At 41.4% G+C, this 21,174-nt stretch overlaps 2 protein-coding genes across 2 annotated transcripts in view; both read left to right on the forward strand.

Moving 5' to 3' along the window:
* Positions 1–9,913, forward strand: part of tank (TRAF family member-associated NFKB activator) — a 40,510-nt gene extending 30,597 nt beyond the window's left edge. The window contains exon 8 of the mRNA XM_060930115.1: positions 9,827–9,913. Coding sequence (XP_060786098.1) covers positions 9,827–9,829 — 3 coding nt within the window. The 3' untranslated portion in view covers positions 9,830–9,913. The remainder of the gene's footprint in view (positions 1–9,826) is intronic.
* Positions 9,914–10,058: 145 nt separating this feature from the next.
* tbr1b (T-box brain transcription factor 1b) lies at positions 10,059–18,558 on the forward strand. Its single transcript, XM_060930109.1, has 6 exons — positions 10,059–14,184; positions 14,727–14,881; positions 15,032–15,153; positions 15,497–15,655; positions 15,925–15,986; positions 16,705–18,558. Exons 1-6 carry the CDS (start codon positions 13,499–13,501, stop codon positions 17,552–17,554), a joined length of 2,034 nt encoding a protein of 677 aa, XP_060786092.1. The 5' UTR covers positions 10,059–13,498; the 3' UTR covers positions 17,555–18,558.
* Positions 18,559–21,174: the final 2,616 nt, after the last annotated feature.

Consider the following 21,174-nt stretch of genomic DNA (forward strand, 5'->3'; position numbering starts at 1 on the left):
TGAGCTAAATTTATACCATGTAAAAAGTAACAGCGAGCCTCTAAACATCATAATATTTAACAGGATGAAACATTCTTAGTTTAGAAGCCGAGCTGAGGGCCTTTCACCTGCTGTTGCGTTTTAACTGAGTCAGGCATTCTGGCCTGCTGCTACGCTCAGCTAGTTAAATCAAGATGTCTCACCAGCCTGATACTGTTTATGCTCTCTTTTTTCTGCTCTCTGCTCCTTTTGGCACTTTTACAATCATGGATAAGATTTAGATTAGCAAATGGCATATCTGCATGTCAAATATGAATCTATCCAGATAAGCCGTTTAATGTTTAGTACAAGTACATTTATATATGCGTACATAATATACATTATTATATTTTTGTAAATGCATATTTGTGTATAATTGTGTGCAAGTGCGATTTTTCCGTAATCGTTGACTTTACGACGAGTAATATTTTACAAATACAACTATTTTTCAGAAGTCATCCCTTCAGTCAAAGCTGCTCGTTCTACATGTAACGAGTGATCATGCTTAATCTGAACAATCCTGATGCACAGGTTTCTATCTCATTTTACTTCAGACCAAATATGTCAAAATCCTCCAAGGGGTCTGGAGGGAAATGTGTACACTTCATGCCGTAAGCTAAAATTGATGTTTTATAAATAATTTCAACACTACAAACATCAGAGGCAAAATCACAGCAATCCAGTGATATTCATTTGGCATAAGTCAGTTTCATTTCTCTGCACTTTTCATCAGAAATGGCTTAAAAAGTAGGGTTAACCTGAATTTTTAATGCCCAGGGGCTTGCAGGGCACAGTGTCTGATATTCTTCACTTGTAGATGTCTGACAGTGCATGGCAGCAGAAAGGACAAAATGGTCGCAAAGCCCAGCTGCACTCCACGGGTCATATAGTTCACTGAATATTTAAAGAGACTGGCAACAAAATAAGCAGTCGCTAACAGGCCTGAAGCTGGTGATAAAAGATGGTTTAGTTGGGACATTAGCCATTTTCTTCCCTCCCTGATACTTGATATAAGATCCTTATATGTTTCAGAGCAATAATCCACATCAATGCTTTGCAATATGGTTGCCATAAGTAGTTGCCATTAAAAAAAAATCTATCTATCTATCTATCTATCTATCTATCTATCTATCTATCTATCTATCTATCTATCTATCTATCTATCTATCTATCTATCCCAGGTATACACATACAATACTGTCTTAGGCACATGTAAAGAAATGCTGTAGACCAAAAATGGCTTAAAAATAATGAAATTAAATGTTTCAACATTAAAAAAAAAAACTATAAACAGCAGTAAGCCATAATAAGTGAAACAAAGTCAATATTTGGTGTGAGACGACCCTTTGCTTTAAAAAAAAAAATAGTAATCTCAGATACAATGAGTGCAGTTTTATAAGGAAATGAGCTGTAGGTTTTACTGAGTGTCTTGCAGAACCAGCCACAGTCCTTCTGGAAACTTTGACGCTTCTTAATTTTGCAGCAAAACCCAGCAGCCTTCATTATGTTTTCTTTTTTAATCCAAAAAGTGGTCTCTTATGTAATATGCTGCTCAGATACAAACTTATTTTTTTCTGTAACATTTAATTTTGTGCTGCAAAATGAATGTTTGGAACTCTAAAATGTTTTTGTGTTGACTCTATAATGTAGAAGTCATAAAATAGAAATCTATAACAAAGTTTGTATGAAAAAAAATAGCGCCGGTCAATATGCCATAACCGCTGCTGGCGTAATTGGGCCCTACTTTTTTGACACCCCAACAGTGACGACAGACGTCTACTTACAGATGGTGCAGCAGTACGCCACTGACGAACTTCCACTACAGATCTGATTGGTGGGATATTTCCAACAGGATGGCGCACCGTCGCATTTTGGTTGTACTGTTCGTGCTTATCTTGACCACACATTTCCAGGTCGATGGATAGGTCACGGTGGACCATTGTCGTGGCCTCCACACTCCCCTGATTTGATGCTCTATGATTTCTGGTTATGGGGTATGGTGAAGGAACGCTGTATAGCAGGGAAGTTTGTGATATCAATGACTTCAAGGACAGAATAAGGACTGTGGTATCATCTATTCCCCACAAAATATGTGTCCGGGCTTTAAATGTTACTGTTGCTCACTGGTTTTTGTGTGTTGAATACAATGGTGAACAGGTTGAGACCATCCTGCATATACAGGGTGTCTCAAAAAAATTTACTCACACTTTGAATGACGAGAAAAGCTTTATTTATGAACATAGAGTGAAATGGAATAGCTTCGAATACAGAAGACAAATGTAATTGAAGAATCATGTTCGCAAATGTTCAAATTGATGACCATTATTGTCCAGACAACGCTGATAACGCGCACCAAGGGATTCGCAAACATCAAGAAACAGGTCATTAGGAATATCGCGACATTGTCTTTCAATTTCCAATTTCAATGCATCAATTGTTCTTGGTTTGGTGCGATAATTTCCTGCCATGCTGTGATTAATTAATTACACCTGCAACACAAAAAAGGCAGCATGTTAGGGACAGTTAAAGTGTGAGTACATTTTTTTGAGACACCCTATATATATATATGTATATATATATATATATATATATATATATATATATATATATATACACACCCTGGACAAGTCACCAGGGCTGATACATAGAGACAAACAACCATCCTACGGTCAATTTAGAGCCACCAATTAACCTAACCTGCATATCTTTGGACTGTGGGGGAAACCAGAGCACCCGGAGGAAACCCATGTAGACATGGGGAGAACATGCAAACTCCACACAGAAAGGCCCTCGTCGGCCATTGGGCTCGAACCCAGAACCTTCTTGCTGTGAGATAACAGTGCTAACCACTACACCACCATGCTGCCCCCTCACTGGTCCAAAGTCCTCTTTTCAGATGAAAGTAAATTTTGCATTTTATTTGGAAATCAAGGTCCTAGAGTCTGAAGGAAAAGTGGAGAGGCACAGAATCCAAGGTGTTTGAAGTCCAGTATGAAGTTTCAAATGAAATGCAAATTATTTCAAGTGAAATGCAAAATATACCATTTCAAAAACACGGAGGATTCTCATGGCCTGCCAGTGTGAATGCCTTTGTTGAACAATATAGAAATTATAATCATCAGCATAATATTGGGGCGGCATGGTGGTGTAGTGGTTAGCGCTGTCACCTCACAGCAAGAAGGTCCTGGGTTCGAGCCCCGGGGCCGGCGAGGGCCTTTCTGTGCGGAGTTTGCATGTTCTCCCCGTGTCCGCGTGGGTTTCCTCCGGGTGCTCCGGTTTCCCCCACAGTCCAAAGACATGCAGGTTAGGTTAACTGGTGACTCTAAATTGACCATAGGTGTGAATGTGAGTGTGAATGGTTGTCTGTGTCTATGTGTCAGCCCTGTGATGACCTGGCGACTTGTCCAGGGTGTACCCCGCCTTTCGCCCGTAGTCAGCTGGGATAGGCTCCAGCTTGCCTGCGACCCTGTAGAAGGATAAAGCGGCTAGAGATAATGAGATGAGCATAATATTGAAGCAAAAGTTCACCCGGAATCACATTAAAGATATTTATATTGAAATATTTGTGATGTGCTTTAGCAGTTTTATATGCTTATGTGTTGTTTGGTGCTTTTTCTTTTTCATTATTCTTGTGAGATCAGCGGCACGGTGGTGTAGGGGTTAGCACTGTCACCTCACAACAAGAAGGTCCGGGTTTGAGCCCAGCGGCCGGCGAGGGCCTTTCTGTGTGGAGTTTGCATGTTCTCCCCGTGTCTGTGTGGGTTTCCTTCGGGTGCTCCGGTTTCCCCCACAGTCCAAAGACATGCAGGTTAGGCTAATTGGTGGCTCTAAATTGACCCTAGGTGTGAATGTGAGTGTGAATGGTTGTTTGTCTCTGTGTCAGCCCTGCAATAACCTGGTGACTTGTCCAGGGTGTACCCCGCCTCTCGCCCACAGTCCGCTGGGATAGGCTCCAGCTTGCCTGCGACCCTGTAGAACAGGATAAGCGGCTACAGATGATGGATGGATGTATGAATGGATATTCTTGTGAGACATCAAGCAGCCGTGCCTCTCTGACACCACAGGTGGACATTGCTTGTGTAGTGTATGGTTGTTTAATAGGAGAAGAAAAATTCAGAGATCTGAAACATCAGGGATAATAGTCAGCTTTGGCTATTGCTCCTCAATAGAAAAAGAACAAGTGTTACTTTTCTCACTCATCATTTTCCAGTGATGTTCAATGTCATATGAATGAGAAATCCAACACAGAATCCAACATAGAGGACTCAAAGTTTCAAACTAATCATAGTTAAATGTAGACAGATCATGCTGGACAAAGTGAACTTATTTAATTCATACTGACAGTGATTTTTGTCCTTTCTGGCCACTCTGAATGATAACACTACTGAAGTCAGACATTAGAGCAGGCAGTGACTAAATGTTGTTGTATGTGGCTCAAGGAAAGGAAAATGTGAGTGGAAATCCATACCAGAGTGCCATATGTGTTCACAGAAAACAAAAATAGAACAGTTATTTATAAATAAATAAATAAATAATATAGCATGCTTTAATATTGACCACAAGTTGGCCTAGTGGTTAGCGTGTCTGCCTCTTGACTGGGAGATCGTGAGTTCTACTTGCGGTCAGATCATACCAAAGACCATCATAAAAATGGTACCTACTACTGTCTGGCAAGGCACGCTGCAATACAGATACGAGTGGGGAAGTCAAACTCTCACGGTTACCAGAGGACTAGCCCCCCACTGTAACCCTAGCTGTATAGACCCTTTTCAGTCACGTGACCTTCATTTGAAACGCGACCACCATTTTGGACATGTAGCGGACTTCGGCTCGAATTGGTTTGAATGCGAGGAAGGCGACAAACGGAGAACATACAAGAAAAAGGAGCGAGATGCAGAAAACACCTTCGCTATCCAGCGACGTAGGGCATTTACAGGGCGAGCAGAGGGAGAAATAACAACAGTAACGACACATTAGCAACGCCGTACAGAAATAACGGTTTATGGCACAGACCCTTTCAGTTCTTGCTCATCTAGCTGCTACAATGACTGCTTAGACTGCAACAATAATACCTAACACACATTTAAGTATCCATCGTAAAGACGTGAAACTCGTCGAGTGACGAGTGTGTTCATTGATAAGCTAACACAATCTAAAAGTAGACATACCATCACACTGCCCTGGCGCTGTGTACAATTTACCTTCTATGGTTTGTGCACTCACTATTTGCCATTACTTTCTCCAACCGTTGTTACAGATTACAGGGAACGGCCTGGATTTAAGAGACAAATACATGTTCCTCTTGTTTTGAACACTTATTTGTAGGCAGTGCTTAATTTGTAAAGTGGGAGGTCCCGGAGCGCAGAGGATGAGCGGCTCCGGTGCGGAAAAAAAGGGGGGGAGGGGTGCGGCGCTGCGCTTCTGGGCATGTTTTGTAATAACACCGCAAATTAAGTTCATCTGCAGATATTTTGTGGATGTCGTTTCATGAGAGAAATCACCAACAAGACAGATATCAAAATCAGACATTAACACTAAATAAACTTGCATTTTTTAATTTAATTATTTGTTTGTTTGTTTTTTGTTACATAGTCAAAAGAGGTGTCGGATCACCGGATCCAGTGTAAATAGCTGCCGGAGCCAACGCCCGAGGTTCCGGAGCGCGCTCCGGCTTGCTCCCCCTCAAATTAAGCGCTGTTTGTAGGACACTGCCTCTGATCTGTCCTACAGTCTACCAACAGCAAAGGAACACAACGCTAGCTAATGTCATTAGCTAATAGCTACTACAGAAGAACAAAGAGGTTACAATGGGTTATTTTAGCCTATTTGGTTACACACTCGCCACCACAGAATGTTAACAGCAATGTAATGCCTTTTCTGGCTAATTTTATTCGTCTTACCTCCAACAAAGTGGTCACTGCACAAGCGCTGGTATGCCGAGGGCTGCCAATCTTTGCTGTTAATGGCCGCTATCCATCTTCTCCGTCGGTCAGCATCTACCGGGATCCGATAAAATGATAACCCTTGCCTTGTTTGTTGATGGTTACTACATCCAGGTGCACAACAATATAGTGGCATGATGGAAGTCTTGCTGAAAATAAACACTTTCTTTGCTGCCGTTCCTCAATGCTGGCTGTGGTAAACTACTGGTAGTACATGTCCAAAATGGCGGCCGCGTTTGTCGTGACGTCACGTGAAAAGGGTCCATAGGCGAGAGGCTGAGGGCTATCGAAATGGAGATCGGCGCCGCACCCATATGCCTTAAAGAGTTGGTTAATACTGGGACAGGAGACTGCCTGGGAAGACCAGATTCTGGCATGAGTGGGACATTTTTTTTTTTTGAGGCTTTAATATTACTGTAATGTTGATTGTTTCATTAAAAATCAGTGCACGGACAGAATTTATCAACCACACAATTCAAATTGATCTGAAATTCTTTAAACAATGACATTCTCTTGATAAAACATTGCATCAGTGATATTCACTTCATTTATACCTAATGCATTATTAAATATCCTGGATATACCCCTCTTACTAGATGGTAATTTAACGAGTTTTCTGTAAATCAGGACAATTCATTAAAGAATTAATATGCTGTCATTTTTGCCCTTTTAGGCTATTGGTTAATTAGTGAAAGATCTGGTTTAAATTCAGTTTTTGTTGCTGCTTATGTTCAGTGGGCAACTATATCAACAACTATGTGTACTTGAACTTCAGGCTGGGCAGCTGTACCAGTGTACCAGTGTTATTTTAATGCATGATAAGGGTCAGTGGCTATAAAGCACCTTAGTTTGTTATTTATAACCTTAAGATATTGTGAGTATGTTGAGGCTTTGGCAAACTTTATGGTGTCTACTGTCATTGTCCTCATTAATATTGTTTTGCAGTTAATGGCTCCAGTTCACTTATACCATAGACTGACTTGAAGCAAATAGGACTCATTAATACATTGGATCATTATATCTAACATTCTGGAATACTTACTAGTAACATGTGCAATCTGCATGTACAGTATCAGTCAAACATTTTAGACACACCTTCTAATTCAGTGATTTTTCTTTATTTCTATTAATTAAAAGACACTTCATGTCTTAAAGTAATGATGGATGCCGTTTCTCTTTACTTAGTTGAGCGGCTCTTGATGTAATATGGATTACTACAGTTGTGGAATAGAGCTATTTACTGTATTTTTATTATTTACTATTTACGGTTTGATCTCAAACACATTAAAAAAGCAAGAAATTGCACTAATTAACTTTTGACGAGACACACCTGTTAACTGAAAAGAATTCCAGGTGACTACCTCATGAAGCTGGTTAAGAGAATGCCAGTAGTGTACAAAGCGTCATCAAGGTAAACGCTGGCTAATTTGAAGAATCTAAAATATGAAACATTTTTAACACTTGTTTGTTTACCACATAATTTCATATATGTTCTATATGTTATTTTATAGGGGCGGCACAGTGGTGTAGTGGTTAGCGCTGTCGCCTCACAGCAAGAAGGTCCGGGTTCGAGCCCCGTGGCCGGCGAGGGCTTTTCTGTGTAGAGTTTGCAAGTTCTCCCCGTGTCCACGTGGGTTTCCTCTGGGTGCTCTGGTTTTCCCCACAGTCCAAAGACATGCAGGTTAGGTTAACTAGTGACTCTAAATTGACCGTAGGTGTGAATGTGAGTGTGAATGGTTGTCTGTGTCTATGTGTCAGCCCTGTGTGACCTGGTGACTTGTCCAGGGTGTACCCCGCCTTTCGCCCATAGTCAGCTGGGATAGGCTCCAGCTTGCCTGCGACCCTGTAGAACAGGATGGGGTGGCTAGAGATAATGAGATGAGATGTTATTTTATAGTTTTGATGTCTTCAGTAGGGCGGTGTAGTGGTTAGCGCTGTCGCCTCAGAACAAGAAGGTCCTGGGTTCGAGCCCAGCGGCCAGTGAGGGTCTTTCTGTGTGGAGTTTGTATGTTCTCCCCGTGTCCGCGTGGGTTTCCTCCGGGTGCTCCGGTTTCCCCCACAGTCCAAAGACATGCAGGTTAGGTTAATTGGTGGCTCTAAATAGGTGGCTCTAAATAGGTGTGAATGTGAGTATGAATGGTTGTTTTTCTCTATGTGTCAGCCTTACAATAACCTGGTGACTTGTCCAGGGTGTACCCCACCTCTCGCCCATAGTCAACTGGGATAGGCTCCAGCTTGCCTGCAACCCTGTAGAACAGGATAAGCGGCTACAGATAATGTATGGATGTCTTCAGTATTGCTCTACAATGTAGCAGATAGACAGAAAAACCTATGAATGAGTAGGTGTGTCCAAACATTTGACTAGTACTACAGTATATATGATGCATCTATTAGACACTGGATACTAATCCATGTGTGCAGGTACAAGAAATCAAAACAAGGTCTTTGTTACAGTATGACTGGCAGGTTTTCATGCTCAGAAGCAGTAGGAGTAAACAAGAACCACCCATCCATGTCCCAACTTGGGACCAAAATGATCTCAGAGCTTCTGACTGATGAATATTCTAATTTCATGTACATTCTTATTAATGTACATAAAAATAGGCTTTCAAATGAGAACACAATTGTCATAATATTTTTACAAGCTGTTTTTCAAGAATTTAATGAGAATCTTAGACACTAATGTCTGACAGCCAAGCAGGTACTGCTGAGTAAAGCATCGTTTACTGATTATTCTTTGTTGCCATTATTTTACTGATTATTCTTTGTGTCAGAAGAAAGCTTTGTCATGCATACGATGTACAAAATGTTTTTCATCAGCCTACATACTTACTACATAGCTTTTCCACTCAGTGAGATGTACAAACCATGCTCGCTGACTTGTCTGCTTTATCAAAACTCTGATATGATGAAAAGCTTTTTTCAGTTTATGCAACATAACCTAGATGATTCACCCAGCATACTGTAGATGCAAAAACCCAGGAATGAAAGCTTTTTCACTTGCACCACGTCGTCATTGTTTCATTTAAAATCCAATTTATTGGAGTACAGGGACAAATCAGCAAATATTCCATTACTCTCCAGTGATACTAACGGACTCCACACTGCCTGCACACAAATTGCACTGCCTTTCAGTGGGTTTCCTTTGAGAATCAGGACTTGATGAATGTATGCCAGTATATCATTGGCACTGTGGAATGTTCTTAATTTAGAGAAGCCTGGTTTATTAAAATATGAGAATGACTGAATGTTTCATCTCTGTTGTTGGCCCTCTATTTTCCAAATCCCAGCTGGTCTGAAGATGAAACCGTTGTTGTAATTTTCCAATATAATGGCAAGTGATTCTGTCCAGTAGAAGAAAGAAATGGTTCGACGTTTGGATGATTTAAATGATTCCTCATTAGTTGAATTAATCTTTTGTTTTAACTAAGCTAACAGAATTTGTCATCTTAAAAATGACTAATAATAATAATAATAATAATAATAATAATAGTTTAAGGGAAAGAAAATCTATTGGTTGTTTATAAGGAATACAATGGAGTCATGTCATTTCAAATAATTTTCAGTGAAAGTCCCACTTGTAATTTAAACCATTAATTTTGTTAGTGAGCTGGGCAATTAGTGCTACTTTTCTAAACATCATGACTTTCTAAGAGTGTAACCTTATAAATAAAAGTATTACATACAAAATTTGGATTTTTATTCTCAGCTTTAATTTTTTTTTAACATCAAATTAGTAATGAAAGTGTGCAGTGAGGGTCATCGAACAGCCAGGAGCCTCTCACTATATTCATGCCTGTGTGTGTGTGTGTGTGTGTGTGTGTGTGTGTGTGTGTGTGTGTGTGTGTGTGTGTGTGTGTGTGTAGTAAATCTGGCTCCTGCATGAAGCCAAGGCAGCTCTGACAGAGACAAGAGTGACACCTGAGCAGAGGACCTAAAAGGACATCAATAATGAGCGGTGTAGGAGTGTGTCTTGGGGGATGATGCAGGTCTGGCTCTGATCCACTCAGGCTAATAAGGCTTTAAAAGCCACAACTGTCCGCACAGCCCACGCCAGACCACCTCCCATCTCCTTTTTCCAAAGAGCTGCCTGATGCCTTGTGACAGGCCTCGACCCAGCCACGGGACACCACAGTGGTCAGAATTCATGTTAATAGCAAACAATGGAGCCACACAATTAATGAGATAATTATTGGCACTGAGAAGAATCTGGCACTGTAAAAGTGAGAAATATTTTTAAATAGGACTTTCTAATACACATATATATTTTTTTATGTATTTCAATATTGCATTCAGCAAACAACTTATAAATAACTTAAGGACCATCTTAAATGCATTCCCATTAAATTTTTATCGACACTGTAATATAAGCCACTACCTGCCATGAATCACAAATAACCTTGAGCTCTCACTCTCTTTTCATCCCTGTCCTGTCAGTACTGTGTTTACACTGTACAGTCTCTATTTCATGCTCACAGAAAGCAATCGTTTGTGACTGGGGCAGCCTCCTCTGTCCCCATATCCAGCCTGGCTATAATTTTGTTGTCATTCGATGTGCGGTGATCCAGTCATTGATGTGACAGTCCGGGCATTAGGTAAAGTCCCTGGGCTGGTGCTCACTTACAGCAGCCTCCTCTTCGTGCTACTGGCAGTGATTAGATTAGATTTGGGTGGCAAACATGTTCCTTTACTACTAGAGTTTGAAACAAAGCTACCTTTTTTGTTTTAAGTAACTGTTCATGCTTAATCTTTGATTTGCAATAAATAAAGTGCCAATGTGACCTTCTTAGCTTGGTTGCTTAAGCACAGCTGAGTAAAGTGGCTCATGAAGCCTGCTGGCACTGTGCCACAGGCAGATGTGGAGAGGTTTAGTGGACATGTCTGGTTCTGCAAGGCTGATAAGAGGATCTGACATTTGGCTTGTTCATATAGCAGGTTATTGGCATCTTGCGGCTGATCAATGCCAACATGATTGCTCCAGGAGGTGAACCCAAAGCGAACACCTCCCCGCCTGAGGTCACTCACTCAAGCTGTTCACAATGGTGACACATTAGAGGTTCTTTGATTATCACTGGAAAACTGAGGTTTCATTTACTGCTCCAAGTTGGATCCATTGACACTGTAGTTATTAGATTAGGACCTCATTACAACACAGTAGGCTGTGCCCATTATGAAACACTCCATACAATTGTACAGCCCGTTCAACTCCATTTGCTTTACTTTGTTCTTATGGAACTGATTAGAAAATAGATGCTTAGAAAGAGGTTACTATACCAATACTCAGATTGTGAAACAGAATTAATAGATATCACAAACACATCATTCGAAGCACAATGCATCGTTCGGACAAATTAGAGTAATGGGCATGCGGCAGAGAAACACATCACCTGTGTGTGTGGGTCAGTGGCGTGTGTTTATGCCCACCTGAGGATGCAAAAGCTGTGTATTCCACACAATGACGCCCTGAGGGACACAGCGCTGGCCTATAGCATTGATAATCACCCTCCAGGCCCTTTCTCTGCGGTTATGGCCACTGGCTGAGTTAATAAGTGCAAAGTACAAGATAGGAAAGGGGAGGGTGTAAAGGGGGTGTCCATTGCACAACAAAAGAAGGGGAGGTCAATAACAGGTTGGAAGAAAAACAACTTCTTTAAGGCAAGACATGCATGCTAGGTGAGTCAACAATAAAGCCTGCAGAAGCAATAAGGCTTAAGTCTGGTTAAAGGCTTATTAGAGAGAGAGAGAGAGAGAGAGAGAGAGCAGAGCAGAGGGAATAATGAGGAGGAGAAGAAGATAGCCGCTCGTGTTCAGCTGCTTAGGCGCATGCAGGCAAGCCTGTGCTTGCACGTTCCTGGAGAATAGATTGCTGGACCCAGTTGCCCTTTTCTAATGACCCTTCTTGTTAGCCTCGGAAACGGAAAGCCTGTTCATTAGAAGTGCAGGTCCGCTCACCTCGGCGCGCATCCCCGCGTTCACACTCACCCGAGCTGTTTTACACTCATAACTGCGCGCGCATTCGGGTTAAAAATGAAACCATTTCCCTGCAGCCCAGGTTCCATCCTGCCTGTGGGGTAAATTACAACACTAGCCTATGTTTTAACAAAAAAAAGATATGCTAACTGCTCATGGAAACGCACTGGGCGCTTCAAATGAGCATGCACATAATAGGATTGGATGTCCTGAGATTGGAAAGGACAGAGAAAATGAAAAATAATGCCAGAAAATCTGGAAACTCATGACATAAGCACCTGTTAATGAGAGGTAGCTGCCTATAGCCACTATTCCCCATCAGAGAGGCGACAGCTATTTATTGGGAATTCAAAAATGTTATGAGGCAGAAGACCATTTTGGGTCATCCATCAAGCAGGGACACTGTGAGGAAGACTGCTCGAAAAAGAAAACTTCTCAAAACAAAAGCTTCCCCTCCCCCTCCACTGTGGATGAAAAATAAAATCAAATAAAATAAAAATTTCCAAAGTGAAATATTTCTAAAAATCGCCCTTCGTTTTGTATAAGCTATTTGTCTGTAAGTTATTGTTTCTGAGTTATCCCCATCAAGTTATGGAGAAAATTTCCTCTTGAAATGTCAATGGATGGAAATTACAATGGAGCTTTAAAATTGTACAATATTAGGCTACTGTATGCATCACTGATGTGTACATGCTGAAGCAAAAAAAAAAAAAAAAAGATAGTAATGCTGTATTATTATTATTATTATTATTATTATTATTATTATTATTATTATTGTTTTGGAGTGTGCATACATGGTGTCCACTCCAGTGTCTAACCTGAAGTAGCCCACTCAGATAAATTATTGATTTCCTTTGGGACTAATATATAAAGGAAGCTGGTGATTTCACACCACATCACAACATGTTCTAGGAGATGAAAAGCATCGCCTGGTATTTTAATGAAACATCGTTTGTTTACTTTTACAACCTTAACGAAGAGAACAAATGCGTTATAAAACAAAACCAGTCATCATCTCTCATAATATTGTACGTCTATGAAGTATAAATATTAATGGTCAGTAATTACTGACTTTTGGCAGTGGAAATGGTTTTGATTGTTACCATGATATTGCAGTTGTAATGATTTTGGCGTTTCAAACTATTGTCTTTTGCAGTAGCTAAAATTACACCAGTCCCAGTTTTCACAAGTTTCAGTGTACAAACATCACTGGCCACAAGAAGCGAATACACTGTGGCGTGAAGGGCCTCCTTGATTATCCTAATTAAGTTCTGTCTAATTAAATTACTGTCACGTGTTAACCAATAGCAAAAGTCGATTCATTAACGATGCAGGCGGCAGGAATGAAAAGCGAAAGCCCCCTCGATTGCAAAGGTAGTGTCAACTGGCTGATTTGCTTTCTTGCGCAAAGTAGCTCCGACCGCGGGAAGGCGTTTTTTCTCTCTCCTTTTCTCTCTCTCTCTCTCTCTCTCTCTATCTCTCTCTCTTTCCCGGGTTGACTTCTCGAGGCGTTCAGCCTGCGCTCTCACGTCGTACGCGTTAATTGCCGCTTGCCGTCGTCGAGAGCTATGCAGCTCGAGCACTGCATCTCACCAGCTCTTGCGCTCTCCAAGAAATGTCTGAGTGGCTACCCAAACTCCGAGGGTTCTGATCTCGCCTTGCACGGCCATCCTATTACATCTGCTCGTGACAACCTGGAGAGGAGTTCACCTCTGAAAAAAAACTCCTCTGGGATGACGAATCAGTCAGAGGCGGACAATTTTGCCGACTCTAAGGACTCGTCAGGAGACGTGCAGAGAGGCAAACTCTCTCCTGCGCTCGACGGAGGAGTCACTGATATTCGTCACAACTTCGATGGATCTGCTGGAGAAAGGTATCTCCTGTCACAGTCCAGTCAAACTCAGCCTCTGTCCGCCAGCCCTGCCGCCATGTTCCCCTACCCGAGCCAGCACGGACCAGCGCACCCGGCCTTCTCCATCGGAAGCCCGAGCCGCTACATGGCGCATCATCCGGTCATAACGAACGGAGCTTATAACACTTTACTGAGTAACACTTCTCCACAGGGCTACCCGAGTGCCGGCTACCCGTACGCTCAGCAGTACGGCCACGCGTACCAGGGCGCCGCTTTCTACCAGTTCAGCTCAGCACAGGCCGGACTGCTCCCCGGCAAAGCGCAAATCTACCTGTGCAACAGGGCGCTATGGCTCAAGTTTCATCGCCATCAGACCGAGATGATTATCACCAAGCAAGGGCGGTAGGTATTACACCATTTTAAAAAATATAATAATTTCGTTATTCTAAACATTTAAATGAAGAAAATATATATAACTGTCATCACTCAGTCCTAACATTACAGTATTTAACTTGTGTATTTATTATATGGACATAAATACGCATCATGGCGCACCTACTTCTGCGTTCCCAAACAAACACTCAGTATTTAGATTTTACTGAATTATCTTATTTATTAAGATTCCACCTCAGATACAATAAATAACACATGATTAAAAAATATAGGTATTAAAATTATATATATATATATATATATATATATATATATATATATATATATATATATATATATGATGGGGGTCACACAACAGAGCTAGGCTCCAATAGCAGTGTGCATTCAGTTTATTTTAATTATAGCTTTTTTTTAAATGTTAATAATCACACCAATATTATATAATAGGATATATATTATAGCTAATAATAATAATAATAATAATAATAATAATAATAATAATAATAATAATAATAATGTCTGATATTAGTATAACTTTTATCCATCTTTAGGCGAATGTTCCCGTTTTTAAGTTTCAACATATCCGGCCTGGACCCCACAGCTCACTACAACATTTTTGTTGATGTGATTCTGGCGGATGCGAACCACTGGCGCTTTCAGGGAGGGAAATGGGTTCCATGCGGTAAAGCGGATACCAATGTGACAGGTATGCAACAATATTAATGAACTATGGGAAGATATATATATTGTTTATGCCGTTTCAACTTTTAACAGCACATCAAAGCTTTGTTCCTTATTGAACAAAATTATTATTATTATTATTATTATTATTTTATTTATATGTGTATCTGTGCAGGGAACAGAGTGTACATGCACCCAGATTCTCCCAACACGGGCGCACACTGGATGCGCCAAGAGATTTCGTTTGGAAAACTGAAGTTAACAAACAACAAAGGAGCCTCGAACAACACAGGACAGGTTGGTCAACCAGGATAAAGCAGGACGAGAGAATATTTACGAGGCTACTTTTTACGCACTTGAGATTTGTTGGAGATAAAAATCCCAACCACTTTTCTGTACCATTTAAACAGATTTTTTTTTTTTAGTGCGCCATATATTTTCATTATTCTGGATTTTCTAGTAATGCAACGATAATAATAATAATAATAATAATAATAATAATAATAATAATAATAATAATAATAATAATAATCTGTGTGTTAAACATGTATATATTATTTAATACACGACTGCATAGGCAGTGGAGAGTTGCAGTAGGTTACTGGGTTCTGACTGGTGTGTTTCTGGTGGCTTTGCGCAGATGGTGGTGCTTCAGTCTCTGCATAAATATCAGCCGCGGCTTCACGTGGTGCAGGTGAACGAAGACGGAACGGAGGACACGAGCCAACCGGGCCGCGTGCAGACCTTCACCTTCCCCGAAACTCAGTTCATCGCTGTCACAGCCTATCAAAATACCGATGTAAGAATCACAGCATGGCTCAAAGCACCGCTTCACTCAGTCATGGCCTTATTTATGCTCATATCCATATGCGTGCCACGTGTTAACATGAGATAATAAAATAAAAGATAAGAAAATTGTAACTGGTAATATAAAAGACACTGCATTTTAATCAGGTATTGATGGGAAAGTATGGTATTATCATAGCTGTGTGTGTGTGTGTGTGTGTGTGTGTGTGTGTGTGTGTGTGTGTGTGTGTGTGTGTGTGTTTGTTATGTTTTACCCCACAGATTACACAGCTAAAAATTGACCACAATCCATTTGCAAAAGGATTCCGGGACAATTATGACACGTAAGAATTTTTATCCCCCCCCCCCCCCCCCCCCTTTCCATTATTATCTTTCAATAATTTAATGTAATGTTGCGGCGCGTTGAACAAGTCATGAGTTATTTTAGTTCACATTTCAAGAGATATGCTCCTATAATACTAGACTACAGTGACCCAGTCCAGAGGTCATATACACCCTGGTTCATTTCAGCACCTACTGATTTCCAGGTGTATTTATTTATTTATTTATTTATTTTTAAACATTGTAGGCTTCTAACGATCACCACGTGGAATATTTTAATTTCCATATTTCTCACATTTCGATATTTCTCAATTATTTGTTACAGAAGGTCAAGTTTTTGCAATTCTTACTACACATTACATTTTATTTAAATAAAATAAAATAAAATAAAATAAAACAGGTGCCATATGTAAATAAGCTCCTATTAGAAAAAGCTAACGTGGTAAATATGCTTGAATAAACTTGTTACCAAGGCATTTAGAATTTTTGGAAAGATGAAGAATATATAGGTTATGTTTATGATAATAATAATAATAATTATTATTGGCTGCTAAAATAGTAGGTTACTTTCGGGATATTTTTCAGATTGCCTCCCTGCTGTGTTCGCGACTCCTAACCCCAAATGGTGCACATGTACCTACTAATGTCCATGCAGGTGGCTCTGAAATGTTTTCCTAAGTTCATGATACGCAAACCATGTCTGACCCTGTCCCTTTCCAGCGTCTACACAGGTTGCGACATTGATCGCTTGACGCCGTCCCCGGGTGAGTCTCCGCGCTCTCAGCTCATGCCGAGTGCGCGCTATGCCGCCATGCCGGGCTCCTTCCTGCAGGACCAGTTTGTCAGCTCGTATGCCAAGTCCCGTTTTCACCCTGGCGTCGGTGGCGCTCCTGGCACGGACCGCGGCGTCCCGCTCGGCAACAGCTTGCTTTCGCCGCAGCAAACCGACGAGACCGCGGTGGGCTCCCCGCAGCGCTGGTTCGTCACCCCGGCCAACAACCGACTGGACTTCGCCGCCTCGGCGTACGACGCTGCCGCTGCGGCCGATCTCGCGGGCAACGCGGCCACGCTGCTCTCGTACGCGGCCGCCGGAGTCAAAACTCTCCCATTGCCCGCGGCCGGCTGCTCCAACCGAGCCCTGGGCTACTACGGCGAGGCGACGGCGTGGGGCGCGCGCACTCCGCCTCAGTACTGCGGTAAATCCGGTGCTATGCTCCCCTGTTGGCCCTCCAACTCAGTCCCGGGTCGGACAGCGGCTGCAGGTTACCTGGTGGGTCTGGACGAGGGTGACCCTGCTGCGCCCGAGAGATCCCCGCTGGGCACAAACGACGACGCCAAACCCAAGGACCTGTCCGAGTCCAGCTGGATAGAGACGCCCTCCTCAATTAAGTCCATCGATTCGAGCGATTCGGGCATTTTCGAGCAAGCCAAGCGGAGGCGGATCTCTCCATCTGCCACGCCGGTTTCGGAAACAGCATCGCCGTTAAAATCCGAAATGCTGACGCCCAGGGAGTGCGAGAAGAACTGCTCCAAGGACATTGGCTACTACAGCTTCTATTCACACAGTTAGACACTGGAACCGGTCATAACGCAGATCATGGCTCCTGCCACGAATAAGTTCAAAGAATCCGATTCATATTTATCTATTTATTCATATTTTATTTTGGCTATTTATTTATTTATTAATTAATTAATTTATTTATTTGTGCATTTATTTGTATATCTAGATCTACGCGGCCTATCATTCATTTTTTTAAACTTAGTAACAGGTTTATAATTTACTTTGTTTGTTTGCCTTTGATGATAACACCACTGTAACTAAATAATGTATATAGCTGTGTAGACACCAGTGAGTTCCCATTACCTGTTGATGTACAGGATGTAAAAGGACAGAACTAACTATTAGAGTCTCGGTGCGATGTTTTTTTTTTGTTTGTTTGTTTTTTTAGAGGAAATCAGGCTGTTTTATCTTGGAAATGCTTTAGGGTGGAAGAGAAGTGGGAATGCCCAGTCTCCTACAGAAACACTAGGAGAGGGACCACTCAGAGTTCCAGACATTCAGTAGTTCAGTGTTAATAGACACCAAAACAGAGCTGTATTGCATTGTATTGCTGTTGTTTGGAAATATATTAGTCTGTAGTTTAATTGTTGCTCTCTACGTGAGATCTTTTTGTACTTTGTTGTAACGCTGTTGGTAGGCCGCTCATCATGAAAACAAATAATTTTATGATATTTAAATTCATGGTATAAAGGGGAAAAAAACAGTAAATTATTTGTACAGGGCATAGACCATTTCTTAGACGCGACGTTATTTGACCATGTTCCGACATTTTTTGTGATATTATTATTATTATTATTATTATTATTATTATTATTATTTCATAATTCCCAAGACGCGTCAGTTAGGCCTGCTAATGAAAAGCTAATGTAATTGTGCTGTGCTTCTTTGCAATAAATACAAGCGCCTAAACTTCTAATCAAGGTTCAAATGTGCCTAAAAATGTAGGTTATTCTGATATGTTATCAGGTTTGGCGCCAGGACCATGTGTTTTAGAGGAGTACGCATCCATCTGTCGCCTTATTAGTCTATTATATTAACACGGCAATGTGTGCAATTACATTCCCTTTTCCTCACGGATCAGTGGGATTTTTTTTTTTTTTAATTACCAAAAAAAAAAAAAACACTTCTTGGTCATCACATAGGCTACAGAAAATTCATAGCTCCAAAAAGTACAGAGTCACTGAAGTCCCCAAAGGTGATTATTTTATCTTTTGCGCACAATATTTTTTATCATGTGGGAACAAGTTATTATCTATACTAATAATTTGTGTGCACAGGACAAACATAACATCGCCTAACGTGACTTCAGGGGCTCCTGAGAAGGACTAAGGATGAAACAACATCAGCGATGCATACAGAATGATGAAGTAGTGTCCAACAGGTTGTCCTGAAAACAACAGAAACCCCCCTCTAATTTACACAAATTAGGCTCCTTTTGGAAGCAGATTGACGATATGATACACATATGGCACACAGATAAAGGCATATTGAGGCCACCAAGTGTCACCTACACATTATTCTGAAATGTCAACAATATCTCAGTGACAGTTTTAAACAATATGAGCCAAAAATAAAATATGACTAGATTCCTTTTAATGGCCCTATATACAGTATGTTCGAATAACCTTGTGACTCGTTTTATTTTATGACATGTTACTATGAATTAAATTAGTAGGCTAATTGGGACAGAAATACACCGTTGATCAAATATGCAGCATAAAACAATGATATTCTTTGTAATAAATCTGTAGACAACAAACAGCGGAATTTATTTTCATCAGTCATGTCGCATATGAGTACAAATGGCAGGGTATGGAAATAGCCTGGTCTAATAAAATACATTTTGTGGGTCTCTATGTGTTCTTTATCAATTAGATGTGCTTTGGTGGTTGTGCTGCGATCCTAATAGCTGCTGGACTCTGTGTGTGTGTGTGTGTGGTTTCATGTGGAAACTTTCTTTGCTGCCATCCGGTGGCGGCAGAAATTTCCTTCCTTCCTTCTTCAGTTAAATGTCACTTAAATCCCACGAGATCCTTCTTAGCAGCCTGTTTAAGTCTGATGATAATGTTAGTGAGGCCGATTAACAATTCGAAAAAAGGGGATTCGACTGAAGCCTGATAGAAATAATTTTGGAAAAGGAATAAGGCGCCCAACGCAATCACATCTCATGGTCACCAGGGGGCGCCATGATCGCCATGATCAGAAGAAGAGGCTCAGAGCAGATTGACCAAGCGTCAGCTTTGAAATCTGCAGCCTACTTTAGACACAGTAATCAATCTTATTATATAAAGAACCGACAATAAAAGATTCGTGGCTAAACTTGGCCACTGTCTTGATTTTAATGCATGACATTGTAAATATAGTCTTCTTCTTCTTTTGGCTGCTCCCGATTAGGGTTCACCACAGCGGCTCTTTCGTCTCCATTGCTCCCTGTCTTCCGCATCCTTCTCTACCACACCTGCCACTTTCATGTCCTCTCTCACCACATCCATGTATCTCCTCTTTGGCCTTCCTCGTTTTCGTGTGCCTGGCAGCTCCATCCTCAACATTCTCCTTCCAACATGCTCTGCATCTCTTCTCAGGATGTGCCCATACCATCTCAGTCTCATCTCTCTTAGCTTAATTCCCAAGCTCTCCACGTGTGCTGTCCATCTGATGTGCTCGTTCCTTATCCTGTCCAACCTTGTCACTCCCATCGCAAAGCTTAACATCCTCAACTCCGCCACCTCCAACTTTGCCTCCTGTCTCTTCGTTAAGGGTACAGTCTCCAATCCATACATCACAGCTGGTCTCACTACTGTCTTATACATCTTACCTTTCACTTTTGCTGGGATTTTCCTATCACAAACGACTCACGAAATCCTTCTCCAACTGCTCCAGCCTGCCTGCACTCTCTTTCTCACCTCACTATTGCAGCCCCCATTTTCCTGCACAGTTGACCCCAGGTACTTGAAATCACCAACTTTCTTTATGTCTACTCCTTGCATCTTCACTACACTCTCATCCCCATTCTCATTGATGCACATGTATTCTGTTTTGCTACTGTAAGATTGTAAATATAGTCTACACTTGTTATTTTGCAGCTGAAATACCCAGATCAGGAAGAACAAAAATGGATGTTGATGCTGAAAGGAAAACTCTACCCCGAAACATATTAAATATGTCCATATTGAAATGTTTGTGATGTGCTTAGCGATTTTGGTTCGAATGTGTTGGTTGATGCTGTATTTTCATTATTCCTGTGAGAAGTTAGAGGTTGTGTGCTGCGTTGACCTCACAATGGGGCGATTGCTAGTGCAGTCACATGAGTGTTTAATCTCATCTCATCTCATTATCTCTAGCCGCTTTATCCTGTTCTACAGGGTCTCAGGCAAGCTGGAGCCTATCCCAGCTGACTACGGGCGAAAGGCGGGGTACACCCTGGACAAGTCGCCAGGTCATCACAGGGCTGACACATAGACACAGACAACCATTCACACTCACATTCACACCTACGGTCAATTTAGAGTCACCAGTTAACCTAACCTGCATGTCTTTGGACTGTGGGGGAAACCGGAGCACCCGGAGGAAACCCACTCAGACACGGGGAGAACATGCAAACTCCGCACAGAAAGGCCCTCGCCAGCCAC

The sequence above is a fragment of the Neoarius graeffei genome, chromosome 9 (genome assembly GCF_027579695.1).
Source record: "Neoarius graeffei isolate fNeoGra1 chromosome 9, fNeoGra1.pri, whole genome shotgun sequence".
Taxonomy (NCBI): Eukaryota; Metazoa; Chordata; class Actinopteri; order Siluriformes; family Ariidae; genus Neoarius; species Neoarius graeffei.

Coding starts and splice junctions, on each gene's coding strand:
- tbr1b (XM_060930109.1), top strand. CDS start 13,499: ATGCAGCTCGAGCACTGCATCTCACCAGCTCTTGCGCTCTCCAAGAAA. Junction 15,656..15,924: donor CAGCCTATCAAAATACCGAT/GTAAGAATCACA, acceptor TTTACCCCACAG/ATTACACAGCTAAAAATTGA. Junction 15,987..16,704: donor TTCCGGGACAATTATGACAC/GTAAGAATTTTT, acceptor GTCCCTTTCCAG/CGTCTACACAGGTTGCGACA.